This window comes from Oryx dammah, unplaced genomic scaffold (assembly GCF_014754425.2).
Source record: "Oryx dammah isolate SB20612 unplaced genomic scaffold, SCBI_Odam_1.1 HiC_scaffold_19, whole genome shotgun sequence".
Taxonomy (NCBI): Eukaryota; Metazoa; Chordata; class Mammalia; order Artiodactyla; family Bovidae; genus Oryx; species Oryx dammah.
The window spans coordinates 88,222,681-88,243,383 of record NW_024070203.1 but is presented as its reverse complement, the minus strand read 5'-3'; the positions used below and the strand labels follow the sequence as shown (position 1 = coordinate 88,243,383).

The 20,703-nt window shown below is 41.9% G+C and overlaps 1 protein-coding gene across 1 annotated transcript in view; it reads left to right on the top strand.

Annotated features, from left to right (window-relative positions):
* The window catches only part of ATP6V0D2 (ATPase H+ transporting V0 subunit d2), a 55,469-nt gene that overhangs the window by 1,873 nt on the left and 32,893 nt on the right, over positions 1-20,703 (top strand). Inside the window, exon 2 of the mRNA XM_040261135.1 lies at positions 12,585-12,756. Within this exon, the coding sequence (XP_040117069.1) occupies positions 12,585-12,756 (172 nt within the window). The remainder of the gene's footprint in view (positions 1-12,584; positions 12,757-20,703) is intronic.

Sequence of the window (20,703 nt, the reverse complement as noted above, 5' to 3'; positions counted from 1 at the left end):
CTATAATATAGTATTTTTATTATTAAAGGGGCTTCCCTGGTGGCTCAGACAGTAAAGCATCTGCCTGCAATGTGGGAAACCCGGGTTCAATCCCTGAGTCAGGAAGATCCCCTGGAGAAGTAAATGGCAACCCACTCCAGTGCTCTTGCCTGGAAAATTCCATGGATGGAGGAGCCTGATGGGCAATAGTCCATGGATGGAGTCGCAAAGAGTCGGACACGACTGAGCAACTTCACTTTCACTTTATTATTAAATACGGCTACATTTATAACTTTGAAACATGCTTATAAAAGCATCATAATGTCAATAACAGGGTGCTTTAAAATGTCCAGATCATTCTAGAAAAAACAAGAAAGTAATAAACTGCCAGGAAGAGTATTAGAAAGCGAAAACAAGACAGAAAAACAAGGTGACTTTGTAGGCTTCCCAGGCAGGGCTGAGGGTAAAGCCAAACAGAATTAAGGCAGAACTGCCTAAGTTAAGGGAGCTCCTCTCTTTTCATTAGCGATGGAAATGGCTAGACAAATCTTGTAGATGATAACTAATTCTGTTGGCTACAAATAATTGCAATTTAATTCCAAATCCTAGATCATTTCAGCATATTTAATTTGGAGTTTGGTGCCTGGAGAATACATATAGAAAATAAGCATAAATTGAGGTAGAAGAAATTAATGAGCACAAGGCAGAATGAATGCTTCCGAGAGAAACCATTTGAATGAATTCAGTAGTTCTCAGCAGGCTTTTAAATGAGTTGAGGAATGCAAAATTAAACACAAACCATACATAAATGTCTTCGTGATACAAAGCAAGGTTTAAGCCTGCTCACTAAAGAATTCAGAGAGAAACCACCCTCAGCTTCAATTTGGGGGAGAAGGAAAGGTTTCAGACTCTTGAAGGCCTGAAGAGTGAATTTCTTAGAAAAATACACACAGGTGCACACATACAGAATTTTCCATGTAATATCAAGGAGTCATGGACCAGCTGAAGTCATCCTGAGCCCCAAATAAGAAACCTTCCTACGTACACCGTTCGTTAGTTTCATGATATCTCATGATTTCTACCTTTCTTTTCTCCTAGTAATGTTTCTTTGTCAACCATTCATTTCACAACTGTGTTTGAATCTGTTCCCAATCTTTTTGGAGACTCTTGTGAATATCAAGTATGCCCTCAAACTGCAGGTTATAATGACTGCTGAGAAAATCAATCTAAATAAAGGTTTCATGTCTTCAGCTGAGGACTCTGAGGCTTGGCGTGGCTATGACCAATCTAACCACCAATCTCACCAAGGGTCGGGTATGCAGACATCTGCATCTATTATGCTTTTTCCACTAAAGGTCTGCCTCCTGAGCATGAATGGAAGATCCATGAATAGGTTGATGTTGCTCTCAGCTCCATTTTGATATAGAAAATAATAAGGTCTGCCTTGCCTGTTTATCTTATAGGATGTTGGGAAATAAGGCACTTGTGAAAATCAGCTCAGCTATTGCATTTGTGAATTCACTGAGAGAAACCCAGCCACCCACAGCTGGCTTAAAACACGCAAGGAGCAATCATGGACACTCCTTGGGACAGAAGTTAAGGACTTTAGGATTTCTGTTTATTTTTGCACGTAATATACACCATACACGTGACGGGTAAAGAAGGGCCGGTAAAGCACTGTCGGGATAGTACTATGTGTCGAAGCAGGCACTTACGGTAGAGGAAAGCTAATTTGGCAAAGATTAAATTTGCCTTTAGTCTTTTAAATTTCTCTAGTCTTTAAAAGAAAAGTATCCTGGCACCAACGAATTGTTTTAGAACCACTTACCAGGAACACAGGAGGTTTCAGTTCATTTTGGAAGAACAAAATATGAAGATTGTCCACAAAAGCTTTGAAAAATCCTGGCATTTATGATTGCGCAAGTGAGTATGGTCAGAAATACTCACTTGCTCCAAGATCTGACCCTGACTAACAGCCACCTGAACCAGTCACTAGGACCCTCTATTTCAGGCCTCTCCGTGACTCAGTCCTTCCCAGGAGTAGGGAGGAAGCCAGTTCACATAGCCTGTATCACTGGTACTGCACACAGAAAATTCCTAAAAAGTGACTTTAAAAAAAAGTTATTTACAACTAACTTGAACCAAAATAATAATGTGAAAGGGCCATAAAATTGTCTTTAGAAGAATTAACACTGCTAATTTTTAATTAGTTTTTTTTTTTTTTTAGAGCAGCTATAGGTTCACAGCAAAATTTAGGAGAAAGTACAGAGATTTTTTATATAACCCCTGCTCCCGTACATGCATAGCCTCCCCGTTATCAGCGTCTTCCACTAGAAAGGCGCATTTTTTATAATCCGTGAACCTATGCTCGATACATCATAATCATGCAGAGTCCAGAGTTTACATTGCAACCACTCATACATTCTATGTTGTTCATTCACTCAGTCGTGTCCGACTCTTTGCGACCCCTTGGACTGCAGCACACCAGGCTTCCCTGTCCTTCACCATCTCCCAGAACTTACTCAAACTCATGTCCATTGAGTCGGTGAGGCCATCCAACCATCTTGCCCTCTGTCGTCCCCTTCTCCTCCCGCCTTCAATCTTTCCAAGCACCAGGGTCTTTTCTAATGAGTCAGCGCTGCCAATCAGGTGGCCAAAATATTGGAGCTTCAGCTTCAGCATCAGTCCTTCCAATGAATATTCAGGACTGATCTCCTTTAGGATGGACTGGTTTGATCTCCTTATAGTCCCAGGGACTCTCAAGAGTCTCTTCCAACACCACAGTTCAGAAGCATCAATTCTTCAGTGCTCAGCCTTCTTTATGGTCCAGTTCTCACATCCATACATGACTATCGGTAAAACCATAGCTTTGATTATATGGACCTTTGTTGACAAAGTAATGTCTCTGCTTTTTATATACTGCATAGCTTTTCTCCCAAGGAGCAAGTGTCTTCTAATTTCAGGGCTGCAGTCACCACCTGCAGTGATTTTGGAGCCCAAGAAAATAAAGTCTGTCACTGTTTCCATTGTTTCCCCATCTATTTGCCATGAAATGATGGGACAGATGCCATGATCTTAGTTTTTTAACTCTTGAGTATTAAGCCAGATTTTTCACTCTCCTCTTTCATATTCTATGGGAACGGACAAATGTACATGTGTCCACCACTGTTACATTATACAGAGTATTTTCACTGCCCTGAAATTATTCTGTGCTCTGACTACTCTCCGTATCCGTGACCCCCTGCAGGAACCACTGGTCATTGTGCTGTTTCCCTAGTTTGGCCTTTTCCAGAATGTCACACAGTTGTGATCATTAAGTATGTAACCTTTCCGGACTGGTTTCTTTCACTTAATAACATACATTTGATGCTCCTTCATGTCTTTTCATGGCAACAATGCTATTTTCATTAGATTTTTAAATTACAAACCAGACCTTTTGTAAGTATTCTTTCCTCTTCAAAAAAAAAAAAAAAAAGACAAAGTGGTAAGATGAACACTTCAGAGCTCAAAAATTTAGTAAGAAATAGCCTTCCCTGGTGGCTCAGAGGTGAAGAATCCACCTGCAATGCTGGAGACGCAGGTTGGATCCCTGGGTGGTGAAGGTCCCCTGGAGAAGGAAGTGGCCACCCACTGCAGTATTCCTGCCTGGAGAATTCCATGGACAGAGGAGCCGGGGCGGGGGCAGGCGGCGGAGCTGCAGTGGTGAACGTGACCCCTGGCTCTCGGGTATGGTGAGAGGTCTGGACCCAGCCTTTTCCTTGTCGTCTCTGCTGTCGTTTTTGGGAAGCGAATGAGAGGAGCTGATTACAGCTTACGAACAATCATTAATGCTTCCCTTTCAAGGGACATGACCTCCATTCCTTTCCAACCGTGGCTTCATGTGGGAATTGATGCGTGTACTCAGCACTTTCTAGTTAGAGCCAGGGAAGGAAAGATGAAAAAGATAATTCCCCGCCCTAAAAGGGCTCCCACTCTAAGAAATAAAAACACTGAAAGAATAAGAACCCCTTAATGAGAGCGGTTGGGCCTCAAAATTCTAAATGCATGTACACTTGGCCTGGGACTTTGTGTAGCGTTGTTGGGACTGGCAGAAAATGAAAAACCAATCAAATGTCCACTGTAAGGGAGCTGGTTAAATAAATAAACAGTTATATAAGGTAATATCCTATAACTACAAAAAAAAAAAAAAAAGAAAAGTCTTAATAAACTGTGAAAGGATTCATGTGGAATTAAAAATAGTAGTTATTGGGACTAGTAATGAGTGGCAGGCGTGTGGATGCATAGTTGACAACTAGGAGACCTTATCTATGCTATGCTCTGCTAAGTCGCTTCAGTCGTGTCCGACTCTGTGTGACCCCATAGACGGCAGCCCACCAGGCTCTCGCGTCCCTGGGATTCTCCAGGCCAGAACACTGGAGTGGGTTGCCATTTCTTCTCCAATGCATGAAAGTGAAAATACCTACTATCTATTAAAAGGTAGTCTAAATTAAAAAAAAACTCTTATAGAAGGAAGACTCTTATTTCAAAGGGATTTCACCAATCTCCTTTACACATTATTTGTACCTCTAATTATGTGAAAATGAAAGTGTTAGTCACTCAGGCATGTCCAGCTCTTTGGGATCCCACAGACTGGGGCCCACCAGGCTCCTCTGTCCATGGTTTCTCCAGACAAGGATACTGGAGTGGGTTGCCATGCCCTCCTCCAAGGGATCGTCCCCACCCAGGGATGGAACCTAGGTCTCCCACATTGCAGGCAGATTCTTTACTATTTGAGCTACCCAGGAAGCCCTAATTATAGCACTTATTTTCTCTGCCTTGTATAAAAAATGCATATACAATATTATCAGTGTTCAAAAATACTTTCATCAGGCAGGATAAATTTAATTCAGTTTAAAAGCTAGACAGCTTGGCCTATGAGGATTAAACCAGTGACCTTGGCGTTGTTAGCACCACACTCTAACCAATGGGGCTTCCCTGGTGGCTCAGACGATAAAGAATCTGCCCGAAAGGCAGGAGACCTGAGTCTGATCCCTGGGTCGGGAAGATCCCCTGGAGGACAGCATGACAACCCACTCCAGTATTCTGGCCTGGAAAATCCCATGGACAAAGGAGTCTGGTGGGCTATAGTCCATAGGGTCTCACAGAGTCGGACAAGACTGAAGCAGCTGAGCAGCAGCAGCGAACCAGTTGAGCTAACTGGCCAATTTCCATCCCATCTCTACCTGGTAAGCATTTCCTCAGAGCTCTTCTGCCTTTCTCTACAGTTATTCCTTCAGCCACAAATTACATTCTGCATCTTGCTTGCCTGGAGAATGAGCATTCCTCTTTAAAGTCTCCATTCGAAGTCACTTTCTCTATAAACCCTTTTCTACTCATTCCTATTGGGATAGAATAGACAGGTCTCAATTCTGTGCTGTATTGTGCTGTGAAATGTACCTAATTCTGGACAGCATCTGTGATATTTGCGTAAGTATGTCACTCTGGGGCAGGACGTTTGTCTCGTTTATCTATCTAGTCCCCTGAGTTATCACAATTCACTTCAGTTCAGCCGTTCAGTTGTGTCCGACTCTTTGCGACCCCATGAATCGCAGCACGCCAGGCCTCCCTGTCCATCACCAACTCCCGGAGTTCACTCAAACTCCTGTCCATCAAGTCGGTGATGCCATCCAGCCATCTCATCCTCTGTCGTCCCCTTCTCCTCCTGCCCCCAATCCCTCCCAGCATCAGAGTCTTTTCCAATGAATCAACTCTTCGCATCAGGTGGCCAAGTACTGGAGTTTCAGCTTTAGCATCATTCCTTCCAAAGAAATCCAGGGCTAATCTCCTTCAGAATGGACTGGTTGGATCTCCTTGCAGTCCAAGGGACTCTCAAGAGTCTTCTCCAACACCACAGTTCAAAAGCATCAATTCTTCGGCACTCAGCCTTCTTCACAGTCCAACTCTCACATCCATACATGACCACAGGAAAAACCATAGCCTTGACTAGATGGACCTTTGTTGGCAAAGTGATGTCTCTGCTTTTGAATATGCTCTCTAGTTTGGTCATAACTTTCCTTCCAAGGAGTAAGCGTCTTTTAATTTCATGGCTGCATTCACCATCAACAGTGATTTTGGAGCCCCCCAAAATAAAGTCTGACACTGTTTCCACTGTTTCCCCATCTATTTCCCATGAAGTGACGGGACCGGATGCCATGATCTTTGTTTTCTGAATGTTGAGCTTTAAGCCAACTTTTTCACTCTCCTCTTTCACTTTCATCAAGAGGCTTTTGAATTCCTCTTCACTTTCTGCCATAAGGGTGGTGTCATCTGCATATCTGAGGTTATTGATATTTCTCCCAGCAATCTTGATTCCAGCTTGTGCTTCTTCCAACCCAGCATTTCTCATGATGTACTCTGCATAGAAGTTAAATAAGCAGGGTGACAATATACAGCCTTGACGTACTCCTTTCCCTATATGGAACCAGTCTGCTGTTCCATGTCCAGTTCTAACTGTTGCTTCCTGACTTGCATACAGGTTTCTCAAGAGGCAGGTCAAGTGGTGTGGTATTTCCATCTCTTTCAGAATTTTCCACAGTTTCTTGTGATCCACACAGTCAGAGGCTTTGGAATAGTCAATAAAGCTGAAATAGATGTTTTTCTGGAACTCTCTTGCTTTTTCCATGATCCAGCAGATGTTGGCAATTTGATTTCTGGTTCCTCTGCCTTTTCTAAAATGAGCTTGAACATCTGGAAGTTCAGGGTTCATGTATTGCTGAAGCCTTGCTTGGAGAATTTTGAGCATTACTTTACTAGCGTGTGAAATGAGTGCAATTGTGTGGTAGTTTGAACATTCTTTGGCATTGCCTTTCTTTGGAATTGGAATGAAAACTGACCTTTTCCAGTCCTCTGGCCACTGCTGAGTTTTCCACATTTGCTGGCATATTGAGTGCAGCACTTTCACAGCATCATCTTTTAGGATTTGAAATAGCTCAACTGGAATGCCATCCCCTCCACTAGCTTTGTTTGTAGTGATGCTTTCAAAGGCCCACTTGACTTCACATTCCAGGAAGTCTGGCTCTAGGTGAGTGATCACACCATCGTGATTATCTTGGTCGTGAAGATCTTTTTTGTACAGTTCTTCTGTGTATTCTTGCCACCTCTTCTTAATATCTTCTGCTTCTGTTAGGTCCATACCATTTCTGTCCTTTATCGAGCCCAGCTTTGCATGAAATGTTCCCTTGATATCTCTAATTTTCTTGAAGAGATCTCTAGTGTTTCCCATTCTGTTGTTTTCCTCTATTTCTTTGCATTGATCGCTGAGAAATGCTTTCTTATCTCTTCTTGCTATTCTTTGTAACTCTGCACTCAGATGCTTATATCTTTCCTTTTCTCCTTGGCTTTTCACTTCTCTTCTTTTCACAGCTATTTGTAAAGATATACTTAATTCCTGAATGAATAAATGAATCTATCCCCTCCTAAATTGTAAGTTTCTCAAGGGCAGAAACTATAAATAGGTCTGCTTATAGAGGTGTTAGTTAACGAGGTGGGAGAATCCTTTCACAGTGTTGGAGTGTATCAGATCACCACCACGTATACTTTAAATGCCTTAGAATTTGATTTGTTGGTTATACCTCAGTAAAACTGAACTTGGTTATACCTCAGTAAAACTGAACTTAAAAAAAAAAAAAGACTTTTTTTAAAGGATAGAAACCACACCATATCCTTTTTTGTCTCCTAGCTTCCCTAGCCTAAGGCTGTGTTTTGCACGTGGTAAGAATTTGAAAATACGCAACAGACGTGTCTGCCTGTTTAAGTCCTGACTCTGCTTTCTGGGCCTGGGGTGTAAGCCAGCTGCTTCACTTTTAGCCATGGTGCTTTCCTTTCTAATTTGATGGTATCTCCCTGGCCTAACTCCCAGTTTCTAAGTAATCAGACATTTCTGAAAATGTTTTGTAAACTGTAAATCATGAGAATTCCCAGGAAGTCATAAGAACACCACCTGAATTGCCGTGTAGGTACAACAAGAATAAATTTACCCTCTTCTGCTAGACTTTTAAATCCCTAAAAAATCCTTCCCGTTTCCTGGTTGTGGTTAATTGTGTTCGGTGTGTGACTCTTATGTGGTCGATTCTGCTTTCCTTCAAAGAGCACTGGTCTGTTTTGGAAACAATCATTCTACGAATAAATAAAACTATTAAAATTTAAGAAGAGTTTATAGCTAGAGGATATATTCAAAAGTAAACAATCTTGAAGGACAGTGGGTTGGGAAAATGCCAATGAAATGGGGAACTGGAGGTGGGGTCAGGGGAGTTGAGCTGATAAGCCATTCTAGGCTCTTGGGGAGAATTAATGGACTATAAGTAGAAAAACATAAAAGCATACTGGTGAGGGGTAAAGCGGTTGCCTGCAATACTAGAATATTACAATAACGCAGGAGTTTGTGCTGGGAAAATTTTTGAGGGCCACCAAAGTTCTAATTATGGAACTTCAGAATATTGAGTGAGGAGAGAGTCCTGTCCGAATCTGCAGTCAAATACCTGTATGCATGGAAAGATGTACAGGTTATTTCTCTGAGCTTCGGCTTCTTCATCTATGGAATGGGAATTATTGTTGAGGCTTATACTGTATGTTAAAATCGTCTGTCAGTGGTAAAATACAAATAATTTTCAAGTTGCTTCTAATCGGCCTAAAATTCAGTAGCTCCATCTACTTAGAGGGTCATTCTAAGATCCAAGTGTTTCTTAGGAAAGATGAAAGTTTGAGGCATGGAGTACAGAAAGGAAACAAACCTGGGAGAATCTATGAAGAGATTGCCACAGTGATCTAGGTTTATGACATCATCATTCTAAACTGGGGTGTAGGGAGAGGAACTCTGGGAAGATATCCAGAAACGATGCAGGGGATTTGGAGTTAATAAATCTTCAAAGAGGACTTGAAGAAAACTCTTCAAAGTTTCATCACCGTGAGAATGGCAGTACCATAGCAAAAATGGAGGAAGAAGCATCTGGCTTTAAAAGTACTGACAGATTTATTCAAATTTAAGTAACTGTAAAGTATGATGGTAATATATTATTTAAGAAAATTCTGATTTAGGGAATAAAAATCAAAGTCTTAGCCAATCGAATCAAATTATTTTGGAAGGAGATAGGTACAAGTAAGGGGGCAAAAAAGGTCTTCATCTACATTATCTTTTTTAAAGCCTCACAGTAACCCAAAAAGCATACATTCTCACCCATTTTGAAGGTGAGAAAACTGAGTTTGGAAAGGTCAGGTAATTTCTATAAGTTCAGCATCAAGCAGAGTGTGGGGAAGGGGTAGGGGGCTGCTCAAAGATACCATCTTTCACAGGTACAGGTGCTGCCTTGCCATAAACCTACCGGGAGTGTGAACAGTCTGGACATTCATTTTTAAAGAGTTCCAACAGGAAAAGCTGCACAGGAAAAAAAAAATGAACTACCGAACAAACCAACAGAGAAAAGATAGCAAGCAACCAGCGAGTTTTCCTGCCTCAGTAGTCAAGAGATCTCAGCTAATTCCCTGAACCCAATGACTGCAACCAACAGAAGAAGCATTTTTACATTATGACTCTTTGTACATGCATGCAGGCACATATGCATATATGCTGTTATACTCGGTGTGATATGCTCAGATATTTGTTATAATGGCTGAATCTGTTCCCAATGTGCTATTGTGTTTGGGACCTATAAAATGGATTTAGTTGGCAGTGATCTCATAGTTGCTCATCTGAATAAAAAAGAAAACGTGCCACTTGCAACACAAAAAAAGAGTAATTTTCCAAAGTGTACTCTGTGGGAGGCTGCATTGTTTTCCAGTGGCTTGGGAAGTTCTGTACCAAATTCTTTCCAAAGAAATCATTCAAATTAATGTATTAAAGGCTTTCAGTTCCTGCAGTTAAGAAGCTTATTTATTCCAAATGTATCTGACCACAAAGCTCTGTTTATCACATACCTGTTAAGATAAGCACGGCCTCCCAGGTGGCTCAGCAAGAATTGCCCTGCCCGTGTAGGAGACTCAAGTTCTACCCCTGGGTCGGCAAGATCCCCTGGAGCAGGAAACGGCAACCCACTCCAGAATCCTTGCCTGGGAAAGTCCCATGGACAGAGGAGCCTGATGGACTGCAGTCCATGGGATCGCAAAGAGTTGGACGTGACTGAGCGCGTAGGCACACAGGTTTACATAAGCACTTGGGGAAATTCGAGGAAAAACATGTGACCCCAAAACTATCAGCATGATCGTATCATCGAAAGATAATGATATTAACTCAGAAAGCAGATATTTCAAGCTAAGATTTTCTTCAGATCTGATTTCAAGGGTCCCTTGGATCACCTTGGGGTGGGGAGGCAAAGCTCCTTCTAACTTAACTGTCCACCAACCACAGTTTTACAAGATTGCTTAAGCAGGGTCGGAAACACTCGAGACATTTAATTTCAGCATCTCACTGGCAGCTGAAAGAGAAACATGTCACATGAGCCATATATCATGGTTTTGGAAGAAATACCATTTGTGTCACTCCTGTTGGCAAATATTTCTCCATGCTGAGACTGCACACTGTCAAACTGTATAAAAATCTGAACTGTCAAAAGCCAAACAAGACATGGTGAAAGAGTATGCTTTTTTTTTTTTTTTAGGTAAGCTAATTAAATAGGTAATTGAGCAAATAAATTCTGCGGTCAGTCAGATGCTGAGCACTTCTGGTGCCTCATCTACTCCAGCCCCTGAAGAATGCCTGTCTGCTGACACTCAGAACCACTTGAGTGCAAGTGTCCCCTCGAGCATCAGCTACCGGAGCGATCAGCTCATCACCCACGGGGGCTCTCTGCTATCCTCAGGATCAAGAATGTCACACCAAGTCTTCCTGGGGACAGCCCCTGTGTATTTCTCTGGCTTCATTTCTTACCCCTCCTTCTCTCCCACTCAGCTCTTCAACAGCACTGAACTGCTTTGAATTTCTTGCCCCTCGCCACCTGTACGAATTCATGGAATGCCTTCCTTGCACTCCTGCATAGCACTTGAAGGCTTAACCTTCTTCCAGAAACTCTCCTAGGCTTGTTTTGCTTTCATCCCTCTGAGATTTGCTCTCATTTTCTCAGTTCAGTTCAGTTCAGTGGCTGACTCTTTGCGGCCCCGTGGATTGCTGCACGCCAGGCCTCCCTGTCCATCATCAGCTCCTGGAGTTCACCCAAACTCATATCCGTCGAGTCATTTTCTATGTTCCCATGAATCAAGGTTCTTACCTTTATCCCTGAACTCAGCTGGTTGCATCATCTGTTTTTTCGTGCCTCTACCGCCACCAGATTATGAGTTTCCTTGAAGATGAGGAATATATCTTGTCTCCTGTGGTAACAGCACATAATAGATACTCAATAAATGTTTCAATGAAAATTACAGTAAAGTCTAGGACGCCCTACTGACTCCAGTCATGTGCTAGATGGTGCCAAAGACATTTCTGATGTTCAGATATTTGAGACACTTATGTGTTGGGTACCACCCAAGGAACCAAAAGATAAAAGATATTACTAAGAAACTGGAACTGCCTCTTTGGAGTTAACATATTAAGACTTTGTAATATTTTGGAACAGGAGGTGTGCCAGAAGTATTATCCAGGTATTTTTGAAATTCAGATGAGTGAGGTTAAATAATTACCTATCAATTAAATCATTTTATCAATTATTCTGTAACAGAATAATTGATAATCTGATTTAATTGATTGGTAATAAAATACAGATATTTTTAAAGGTATGATACTGGCTTTGAATCAATTTCACAACATGATCTTGATGAAGTGATGGGACCGGATGCCATGATCTTCGTTTTTTTGAATGTTAAAACCCATTTAGACCCACTGAGACTCAATTTCTTCATCTGTAGGGTAAATATTAATAATAAACTTTTCTTTGCCATCAAGCAGGGATGGAGGCTTAGTATCCTCAAACAGTTTTCTTAGCACTATTTCCAAATAGTGGCTCAGTTAAAACCAGTTTGCAATCTCTGGACTAGGTGGTTTCTAATGTTCTTTTCAACTATGCTTAATGATTCTAGGGTTCCTATGTAATCAAAAGTTGTTTTCGATTATCTGCATTAACACTGAATCTTTTATTGCTTTAGAGATTAACATTCAAGTCTAAATCATATGTAGACTTTATATTAAGGTCTAATAAGGTAGTAATAATTAAATATGCATTTATCAGATTTCCCTGGTGGGAGAGTGGATAAGAATTTACCTGCCAGTGCAGGAAACCGGAGTTCCATCCCTGATCCGGGAAGATTCCACATGTTGCAGAGCAGCTGAGCCCGTTAGTCAGAGCAGCTGAGCCCCTTAGTCACAGCCCCTGAAGCCTGAGGGCCGCGGGCCCTGTGAGCCACAGCCGAGCCCAGGGGCTGGAGCCACAGAAACCCGTGCACAGGAGCCTGTGCTCGGCAGCAGGAAACGTCGCCGCAACTAGAGAGTCCACAGGCAGCAGCAAAGACCCAGTGCAATCAAATAAACAATAAACAGCAAATAAATATGAGTTTATCACAAAGTTACTGCAAATTCAGTCAGTGTTGTAAAGCTTTTTCATGCATGTTCCAAATTTAACCTGATCTGGTGCTTTATTTAATTTCAGATCTGAAAATTCATCTCCAGACCACGGATTATGGCAACTTCTTGGCTAATCAAGCCACTCCTCTTACTGTTTCCGTTATTGACACGGAGATGAGGAAAAAACTCTGCAGAGAGTTTGAGTATTTCCGGAATCACTCCCTGGAGCCGCTAAGCACCTTTTTCACATACATGACGTAAGTGACAGCAGGGGCCCCTGCTCCCCCGCCAGGGTGACTGCAAACGACCCAGGGTTAGGCTGGCCTGAAGTTCAAGACCACTTCTGTTGTTTGTAAGTTTGAATGGATTCAAATCTGAGAACTGATAAGAGCCTGTCTTGTCTTAGTGTTAGTCACTCTATCCCCAGACTCTTTGTGACCCCATGGACTGTAGCCTACCAGGCTCCTCCGCCCATGGGATTCTCCTGGCAAGAATACTGGAGTAGGTGGCCATTCCCTTCTCCAGGGGATCTTCCCAACCCAGGGATCAAACCCGGATCTCCCATATTGCTGGCAGATTCTTTACCATCTGAGCAACCAGGGAAGAGCATAGAACCACATTTTCACTATTAGAAAATAGATTTCATTTACTTATAAACATGATTAGGTCATTCATTCTAAGCAGTGATAAGTGCTGCTGATATTTGAAACATTCCAGCTGTTGGAACTGAAGGTAGGTACTACGTCACATTTTCAGATCGATTGTCAAGGTGGGGTTGAAATATCACAGATCTTTCTTAAAGTCACACCTACCCCTTCAACAGAATAAGGAGCTCCCATCATAGTTGCTGCTGCTGCTGCTGCTAAGTTGCTTCAGTCGTGTCCGACTCTGTGAGACCCCAAAGATGGCAGCCCACTAGGCTCCCCCGTCCCTGGGATTCTCCAGGCAAGAATACTGGAGTGAGTTGCCATTTCCTTCTCCAATGCATGAAAGTGAAAAGTGAAAGGGAAGTCGCTCAGTCGTGCCTGACTCTTAGCGACCCCGTGGACTGCAGCCCACCAGGCTTCTCCATCCATGGTATTTTCCAGGCAAGAGTACTGGAGTGGGGTGCCATTGCCTTCTCTGCCTATCATAGTTAGACATGTCTTATTTTTATCCCTCTCCATCACCAGTGGTTCCAGTCTTTTGGTGTGAAGGCCTTTCTTTCTAAAAAGTGTTTGAATTTCTACACAATAATATACTGTATTTCTTAATCTAGTTAATAAACTATATCCAGTGCTCAAAACTTTGGGCCCCTTTAGTTGTCTTAGCTGATAAGCTGAGAACGAATGCCCACAAAGGATGAGCTGACTATCATGTATGTATAATTTAGATTAATATACATCTATGGTTACTACATCCAGGCCATAGACTGGTGCAGAAAGGCTTTTAATAAAAATATCCCTCTATTCCACTTATCCCCTTCCTCCCCACACAGGTCTTCCTAAAAGTAAGCACTTCTCAGTTACTTATTATTTTTCTAAAAATAATTGCACTGTGTATGTATATTGATACATACTCAACCCACCCTACTCCCACATTTCAATTCACACAGATGACATCAGTTTTGTCCCACTTAATATTTGTTAGAAATATCCTCATCCATGTCATGCATTTTTAATAACTGTGTAGAAGTCCATGTTTGGTATACATTATAACTCAATTTATCAGGCATTATTATGAGTTTGAGTAAACTCCAGGAGTCAGTGATGGACAGGGAGGCCTGGCATGCTGTAGTCCATGGGGTCGCAGAGTCAGCCGTGACTGAGTGACTGAACTGAAGAAGTGAAGTGAAGTTGCTCAGTTGTGTCCTACTTTTTTTGTTTCTATTACAAAAAGTTTTGCAACTAGCTCTAACTCATTATAGTGGAGGTCCTGAATTTATTTCTAAGCTAAATTTCTAGCAGTGCAAGGAGTGAGTCAAAGGAATGTCCTTTTGTCTATTTTAGAAAATTTGCTAAGTTGAATGCAACAGAAGTAGAACCAATTTGTACCCCCAAAACAGTGCATGAGAAGCCCTGTGCCCCTACACCACTACCAACATCAGATATTATCTTTTCAATTTTTACCCTAACAATAGGTTAAAAACTATTTCTTTGCTTTAATTTATATTTCTTTATGGGCTTCCCTGGTAGCTCAGCTGGTAAAAAAAGAATCTCCTATAATGCAGGAGACCCCGGTTCAATTCCTGGGTCAGGAAGATCCCCTGGAGAAGGGATAGGCTACCCACTCCTGTATTCTTGGGTTTCCCTGGTAGCTCAGGCGCTAAAGATTCCACCTGCAATGTGGGAGACCTGGGTTTGGGAAGATCCACTGGAGAGGAGAATGAAGGGAACAGCCACCCGCTCAAGTATTCTTGCATGGAGAATTCTCTGGACAGAGGAGCCTGGCAGGATACAGTCCATGGGGTGGCAAAGAGTCAGACACGACTGACTTTCACTTTCCATATTTCTTTATTAGCAAAACGGAACATCTTTTCACACTTACTAGTCATGTATATTTGCTACCTGACCAAATTCTTTGTCTATTTTTCCTATTAGAGTATGCAGCATTTTTTGTTGATATACAAGGACTCTTTATAAATTAGAAAGTTAGCCCTTTGTCCATTTGATATAACTTAACTTTTAATTTTTTTTGCTGTAGGAATATTGAAATTTTTTATTTAGTTATCATCAGTCTCTTTGTTGTACAATCTTTTGATTATTGCATCCTGCTTAGAAAAGCCTTCACTCCAAAGCATCAGTAAATTCACCTGTCTTTTCTTCCTTTCTTTCGTTGTTGTTTACATTTAAAATTTTGATTCATGTGCGAAATGCCAGTCTATGTCTGATGCAGGATATGACACGCTTGGGGCTGACGCGCGGGGATGATCCAGAGAGATGTTGTGGGGAGGGGGGTGGGAGGGGGGTTCATGTTTGGGAACGCATGTACACCTGTGGTGGATTCATGTCAATCTATGCCAAAACCAATACAGAATTGTAAAGTAAAAATTAAAAATAAATAAATTAATTTAAAAAAAAATAAAAAAAAAATTTTGATTCATGTGAAATGTATTTTGAGAGTAGGGATCCAGCTCAAATTGTCTTTCCCAAATAACAATCCAGTAAGTAGTTAGAAGGAATGATCGTCGTTCACGGCAGGAAGTAATCGTTGATGGACTTGAGACATGTTGTTAGCACCTGTGTGCCTTGTTTATGCAATCTAGCCTCCTAACCGCGCTGTAGTCTGGGATTTTGTTTATAGACAAGATATAGATGCTGATGTTTTAAAAGAATCCACCAAGAAACAACTAGTGAGAATGAAGATCAGATATGTACCTGGGTCTGACTCAGTCCAAAGCCCAAGCATTTTCTTTGAGAAAGATTCTGGAAAGTTTTCCCAGAAGGGCAGACATTGTTGCCAAGGTTGGAAATGGAGTCGACACTGGAGATTCAGAGAAAGCTGGGGTTGAAGTATGCCGATGGGAAGCACGCGGAGTGAGGAATAACCGGCCAGTCTTGGCTGGAGTAGGCTGTGCAGAAAGAGGAGAGGAATGGGGAAAGGAGGCTAGGGAAGAAAATTCCAGTCAGATTATGGAGGCTTCACAGACAAGTCTTACTCAGTTCTGGTCATCACCATTTTAAGGAAGAGGAAATGAAAACTTAAGAGCAGGAACTTGCCCAAACCACTAAAAAGTGATTTGAAATAAATGTTAGCAGTAGGCTTTGCAGAATTATTTTGCTCGGGCTTTAGATGAGTGCGGAAAAACTGACCTGTGATGAAGACAGAGGGCAAGTCCAATTTTAATTAAATCTGAAAGCTGCCAGGTTTTGTACTTTTTAGGTTGAGAGACGATCTCACATGATGGAAATTTTCCCCAAATATGTTAAGAAATGCTCTAAGAATGACTCTGAGTCATTTGGTCAGTGGTTCCTCTTATGTGATGATTCCGTGATTGATTGTTTTTTAACTATAGAATCTTAAACCTGGAAGGAACCTTAGATTAATTAAGCAAGCCTTCTTATTCCACAACAAACTATCATATCGATCTAGTTAAAATATACTGTTTCTAAAATAATTACTTAAAATTCAAAATATTTCTAGTCATTCAGTTCAGTTCAGTTGCTCAGTCATGTCCAACTCTGCAACTCCGTGAATCGCAGCACGCCAGGCCTCCCTGTCCATCACCAACTCCCGGGGTTCACTCAAACTCACGTCCATCGAGTCGGTGATACCATCCAGCCATCTTGGTCATCCCCTTCTCCTCCTGCCCCCAAGGCCTCCCAGCATCAGGGTCTTTTCCAATGGGTCAGCTCTTCGCATGAAGTGGCCAAAGTACTGGAGCTTCAGCTTTAGCATCATTCCTTCCAAAGAAATCCCAGGGTTGATCTCCTTCAGAATGGACTGGTTGGATCTCCTCACAGTCCAAGGGACTCTCAAGAGTCTTCTCCAACACCACAGTTCAAAAGCATCAATTCTTCGGGGCTCAGCTTTCTTCACAGTCCAACTCTCACATCCATACATGACCACTGGAAAAACCATAGCCTTGACTAGACGGATCTTTGTTGGCAAAGTAATGTCTCTGCTTTTCAATATGCTATCTAGGTTGGTCATAGCTTTCCTTCCAAGGAGTAAGCATCTTTTAATTTCATGGCTGCAAACACCATCTGCAGTGATTTTGGAGCCCAAAAAATAAAGTCTGACACTGTTTCCACTGTTTCCCCATCTATTTCCCATGGAGTGATGGGACTGGATGTGATATTTAAAAACTGTGTATAAGTGTGTATAGATAGTCACAGATACCTGGGTAGAATGTTAATGCAAAAAGTGGACACGGAAGCCGAGTTTTAGTAGTATTAGTATTGTTAGCAATGGGCATGTTTTAATTCATCTTCTTCCTCTCTCTCTTTCTCTCTCTTGATGGTAAACTCTTTGAACTGGTTCTTTTAAATATTTCTATCTGGACTCATTAGTAAATAACGAACACTGAATATTTGTTGAATCAATATGTAATCCTATATTTAGCAGGATCCTACACCTGCAGGTATTCTATACTTTCAGACAATTCCAGATTTTATATCATATTTAATTCATATATGGTACTTGAGGATTGGTTATTTATTGAACAGTGTGTTAGGGCTAAAATCCAGATGTCATTCCTATAGATGTGTTTTTTGTGACCAGGGTAATCTTTACAGTGATATTAAAAAATATGTTTCATTAAGGCTTGCATTCCCCAATTAGCCACGGTCTCCAATGCTCCCTTCTGTCTTATGAAATGCAGGTATTTAAGTTACTTATCACCCCAGATGTTTAGGTTTCTTATCACACCTAAATGTTTTATCTACATCTTTGCACCAGAACCATGCAAAGAAGTGTTTATATCTCCAGTTTTCAAATTAGAGAAACGGAGGCTCAATGAATCAATGTGTATTTCAAAGTCAGAGCATTATTAAGAGATTTGGAAAGCATTTGGTGTGGGTCCATCATTCTAGAAAGCTGATGGTCTTGCACTCACTCCAAAGTTTGTCAAAAGGCAAGTAAATCAGAAGTATCTGTGGGCCTTTAGAATAGAAGTATATTCCTGATCCCTATCCAAGGAGATTCTGACCTAGTTGACCTGGGAGTGGGGCCCACCTCTATTTTGGGAGGCACCCGGATTATTCAGATGGGCACCCCTAATTGAAAATATCCCATTATGGTGCCCCAACCTTATGACTTGGAAGTCACTTTCACAGTTATTTCCATGAGTCTTTAGCCACAGTTAATTACAATGAGTTAATACAGTTAATTACAGAGTCATTGGAAAAGACTCTGATGCTGGGAAGGATTGGGGGCAGGAGGAGAAGGGGATGACAGAGGATGAGATGGCTGGATGGCATCACTGACTCGATGGACGTGAGTCTGAGTGGACTCTGGGACTTGGTGATGGACAGGGAGGCCTGGAGTGCTGCGATTCATGGGGTTGCAAAGAGTCGGACACGACTGAGCGACTGAACTGAACTGAATTACAATGAATAGCGTTATCTCCTTGTCGGAAACCAGAGGAATCACACCAAAGCGTAGGTCTTCTGAATCACAGTCTGTGGTTTGTCCTACCATTCGTGTGACGGGCCAGCATCCAGCTGTGCCTGAAGTTCAACTCAGTCGCTCAGTCGTGTCCGACTCTTTGCAACCCCGTGAACCGCAGCACGCCAGGCCTCCCTGTCCATCACCAACTCCCAGAGTCCAACCAAACCCACGTCCATCGAGTCGGTGATGCCATCCAGCCATCTCATCCTCTGTTGTCCCCTTCTCCTCTCACCCTCAATCTTTCGCAGCATCAGGGTCTTTTCCAATGAGTCAGCTCTTCGCATCAGGTGGTCAAAATATTGGAGTTTCAGCTTCAACATCAGTCCTTCCAATGAACACCCAGGACTGATTTCCTTTAGTGCCTGAAGATACATTACCAAAACGAAAGGTGTATGTGTGCAAGACAGGTGTCCAGTAGTTCTGAAACTGTTTTTCTTACTTCTCTTTTAGAACATATTACAAAGTCAAGTGTCTGTCTAGCTCCTTGAACTGCCATCAGATAGGCTTACTTCCTGCCCTACCAGGAAATTCCCAGGGTATCATTTTGAAAATGATTAAGCCAACCCTATTAGAAACGGTCTATATTTAAAGTGGTATGATAAATACAATATGAATGTACAAGAACTGTACATTCGTGTGATATAATTACCATATATGTGAAACTTGCTTTGAAAATCTGGAATGGATATTTTTGAGTGCCTAATCACAGGAAGATCTGGAGGTTTTGTGTACTATAATTATATACAGTGCTGTGAAACAAAGGAGTGAGTCCTATAGCATTTTAATGAAGAGACTATGTAACATAGGCTTGGATTCTTTTGTTTTTCTCCCCTCCTACTCAACACTTTCCAGCAGCATTTCGACTTCTATCTTTTGACATTAGCTCTCTGATTAAAATATTTTCATATTCAAAATACTAATTTAATTTTTTAAGTTTTAAGTTTCATTAATCTTTGAAAATAAATTTTCTCAACGTAGGATAACCAAGGAAATATGATCTTCAATATTTCACAGTAACATCAACCAAGAATCATAGGTTAAGATCCACACAGTGAAGAAAGCTTTAGAGATTCACTTATATAAGCTAATCAAAAGTTCTTGACTATCTCAGGGACACTGTATAACCCTCTACAGGTTTTGCGTTGTGTTGTACTTTAGGGGGCTGAACAGCTTAGTTTGCCCCACAAGTTTTCTCAGAATCAGGTCTTTGGTGCTAAAATGAAGAAGTGAAAGTTGCTCAGTCGTGTCCGACTCTTTGCGACCCCATGAACCATACGGTCCATGGAATACTTCAGGCAATAATACTGGAGTAGGTAGCCTATCCCTTCTCCAGCAGATCTTCCTGACCCAGAAATTGAACTGGGGTCTCCTGCATTGCAGGAAAATTCTTTACCAGAGTCCTCCACAAACTGGATCACAAACTTGGTCACCCCATCACTTGTTAGACAAAACGTAAATAACATGATTCTGAGTCAGTGAGAACTCACATTCTAATGGAGCAGGTAGACGTGTCCACAAAGGGTGCAAAGCTGACAGAATTACGCAACAGCTGTAACAGAGGCTTGCACATTCAACTGGAGCACACTGGAGGGTGAAATGACTAACCCTGATTTTGAAAGATTTTGCAGAGAAGGTAGAATTTGAACCAGTGTTTCAAGTGGGCACCAGATTGAAAGAATACACTGCGTAAGTGAGACATGAAAAGACTGTGTACCTGGGCGTGATGGGTCATCTCAGGCGTGGCTGGAGCCCAGGCAAGAGCAGGCGCGTGACCGGGGACGAGACGAGAGACTGGCCTGATGCAGGGCTCGCTTTTCAGGAAGGGTGCTCTTGCTCCATGCTTCAAACACCCACGTCCTTTTTGTTAGTAAGTTATAGAGACCCTAAGATGTGACATTGTGTATGTGTGTGTGTTAGCTGCTTAGTCGTGTCCGTCTCTTTGCAACCCCACAGACCGCAGCCCTCCAGGCCCCCCATCCATGGGATTCTCCAGGCAAGAACATTGGAGTGGGTTGCCATTTCCCTCTCCAAAAGGAACTGTAGAAAGAAAGAAAGTGAAGTCGCTCAGTCATGTCCGACTCTTTGCAACCCCATGGATTGTAGCCTACCAGGCT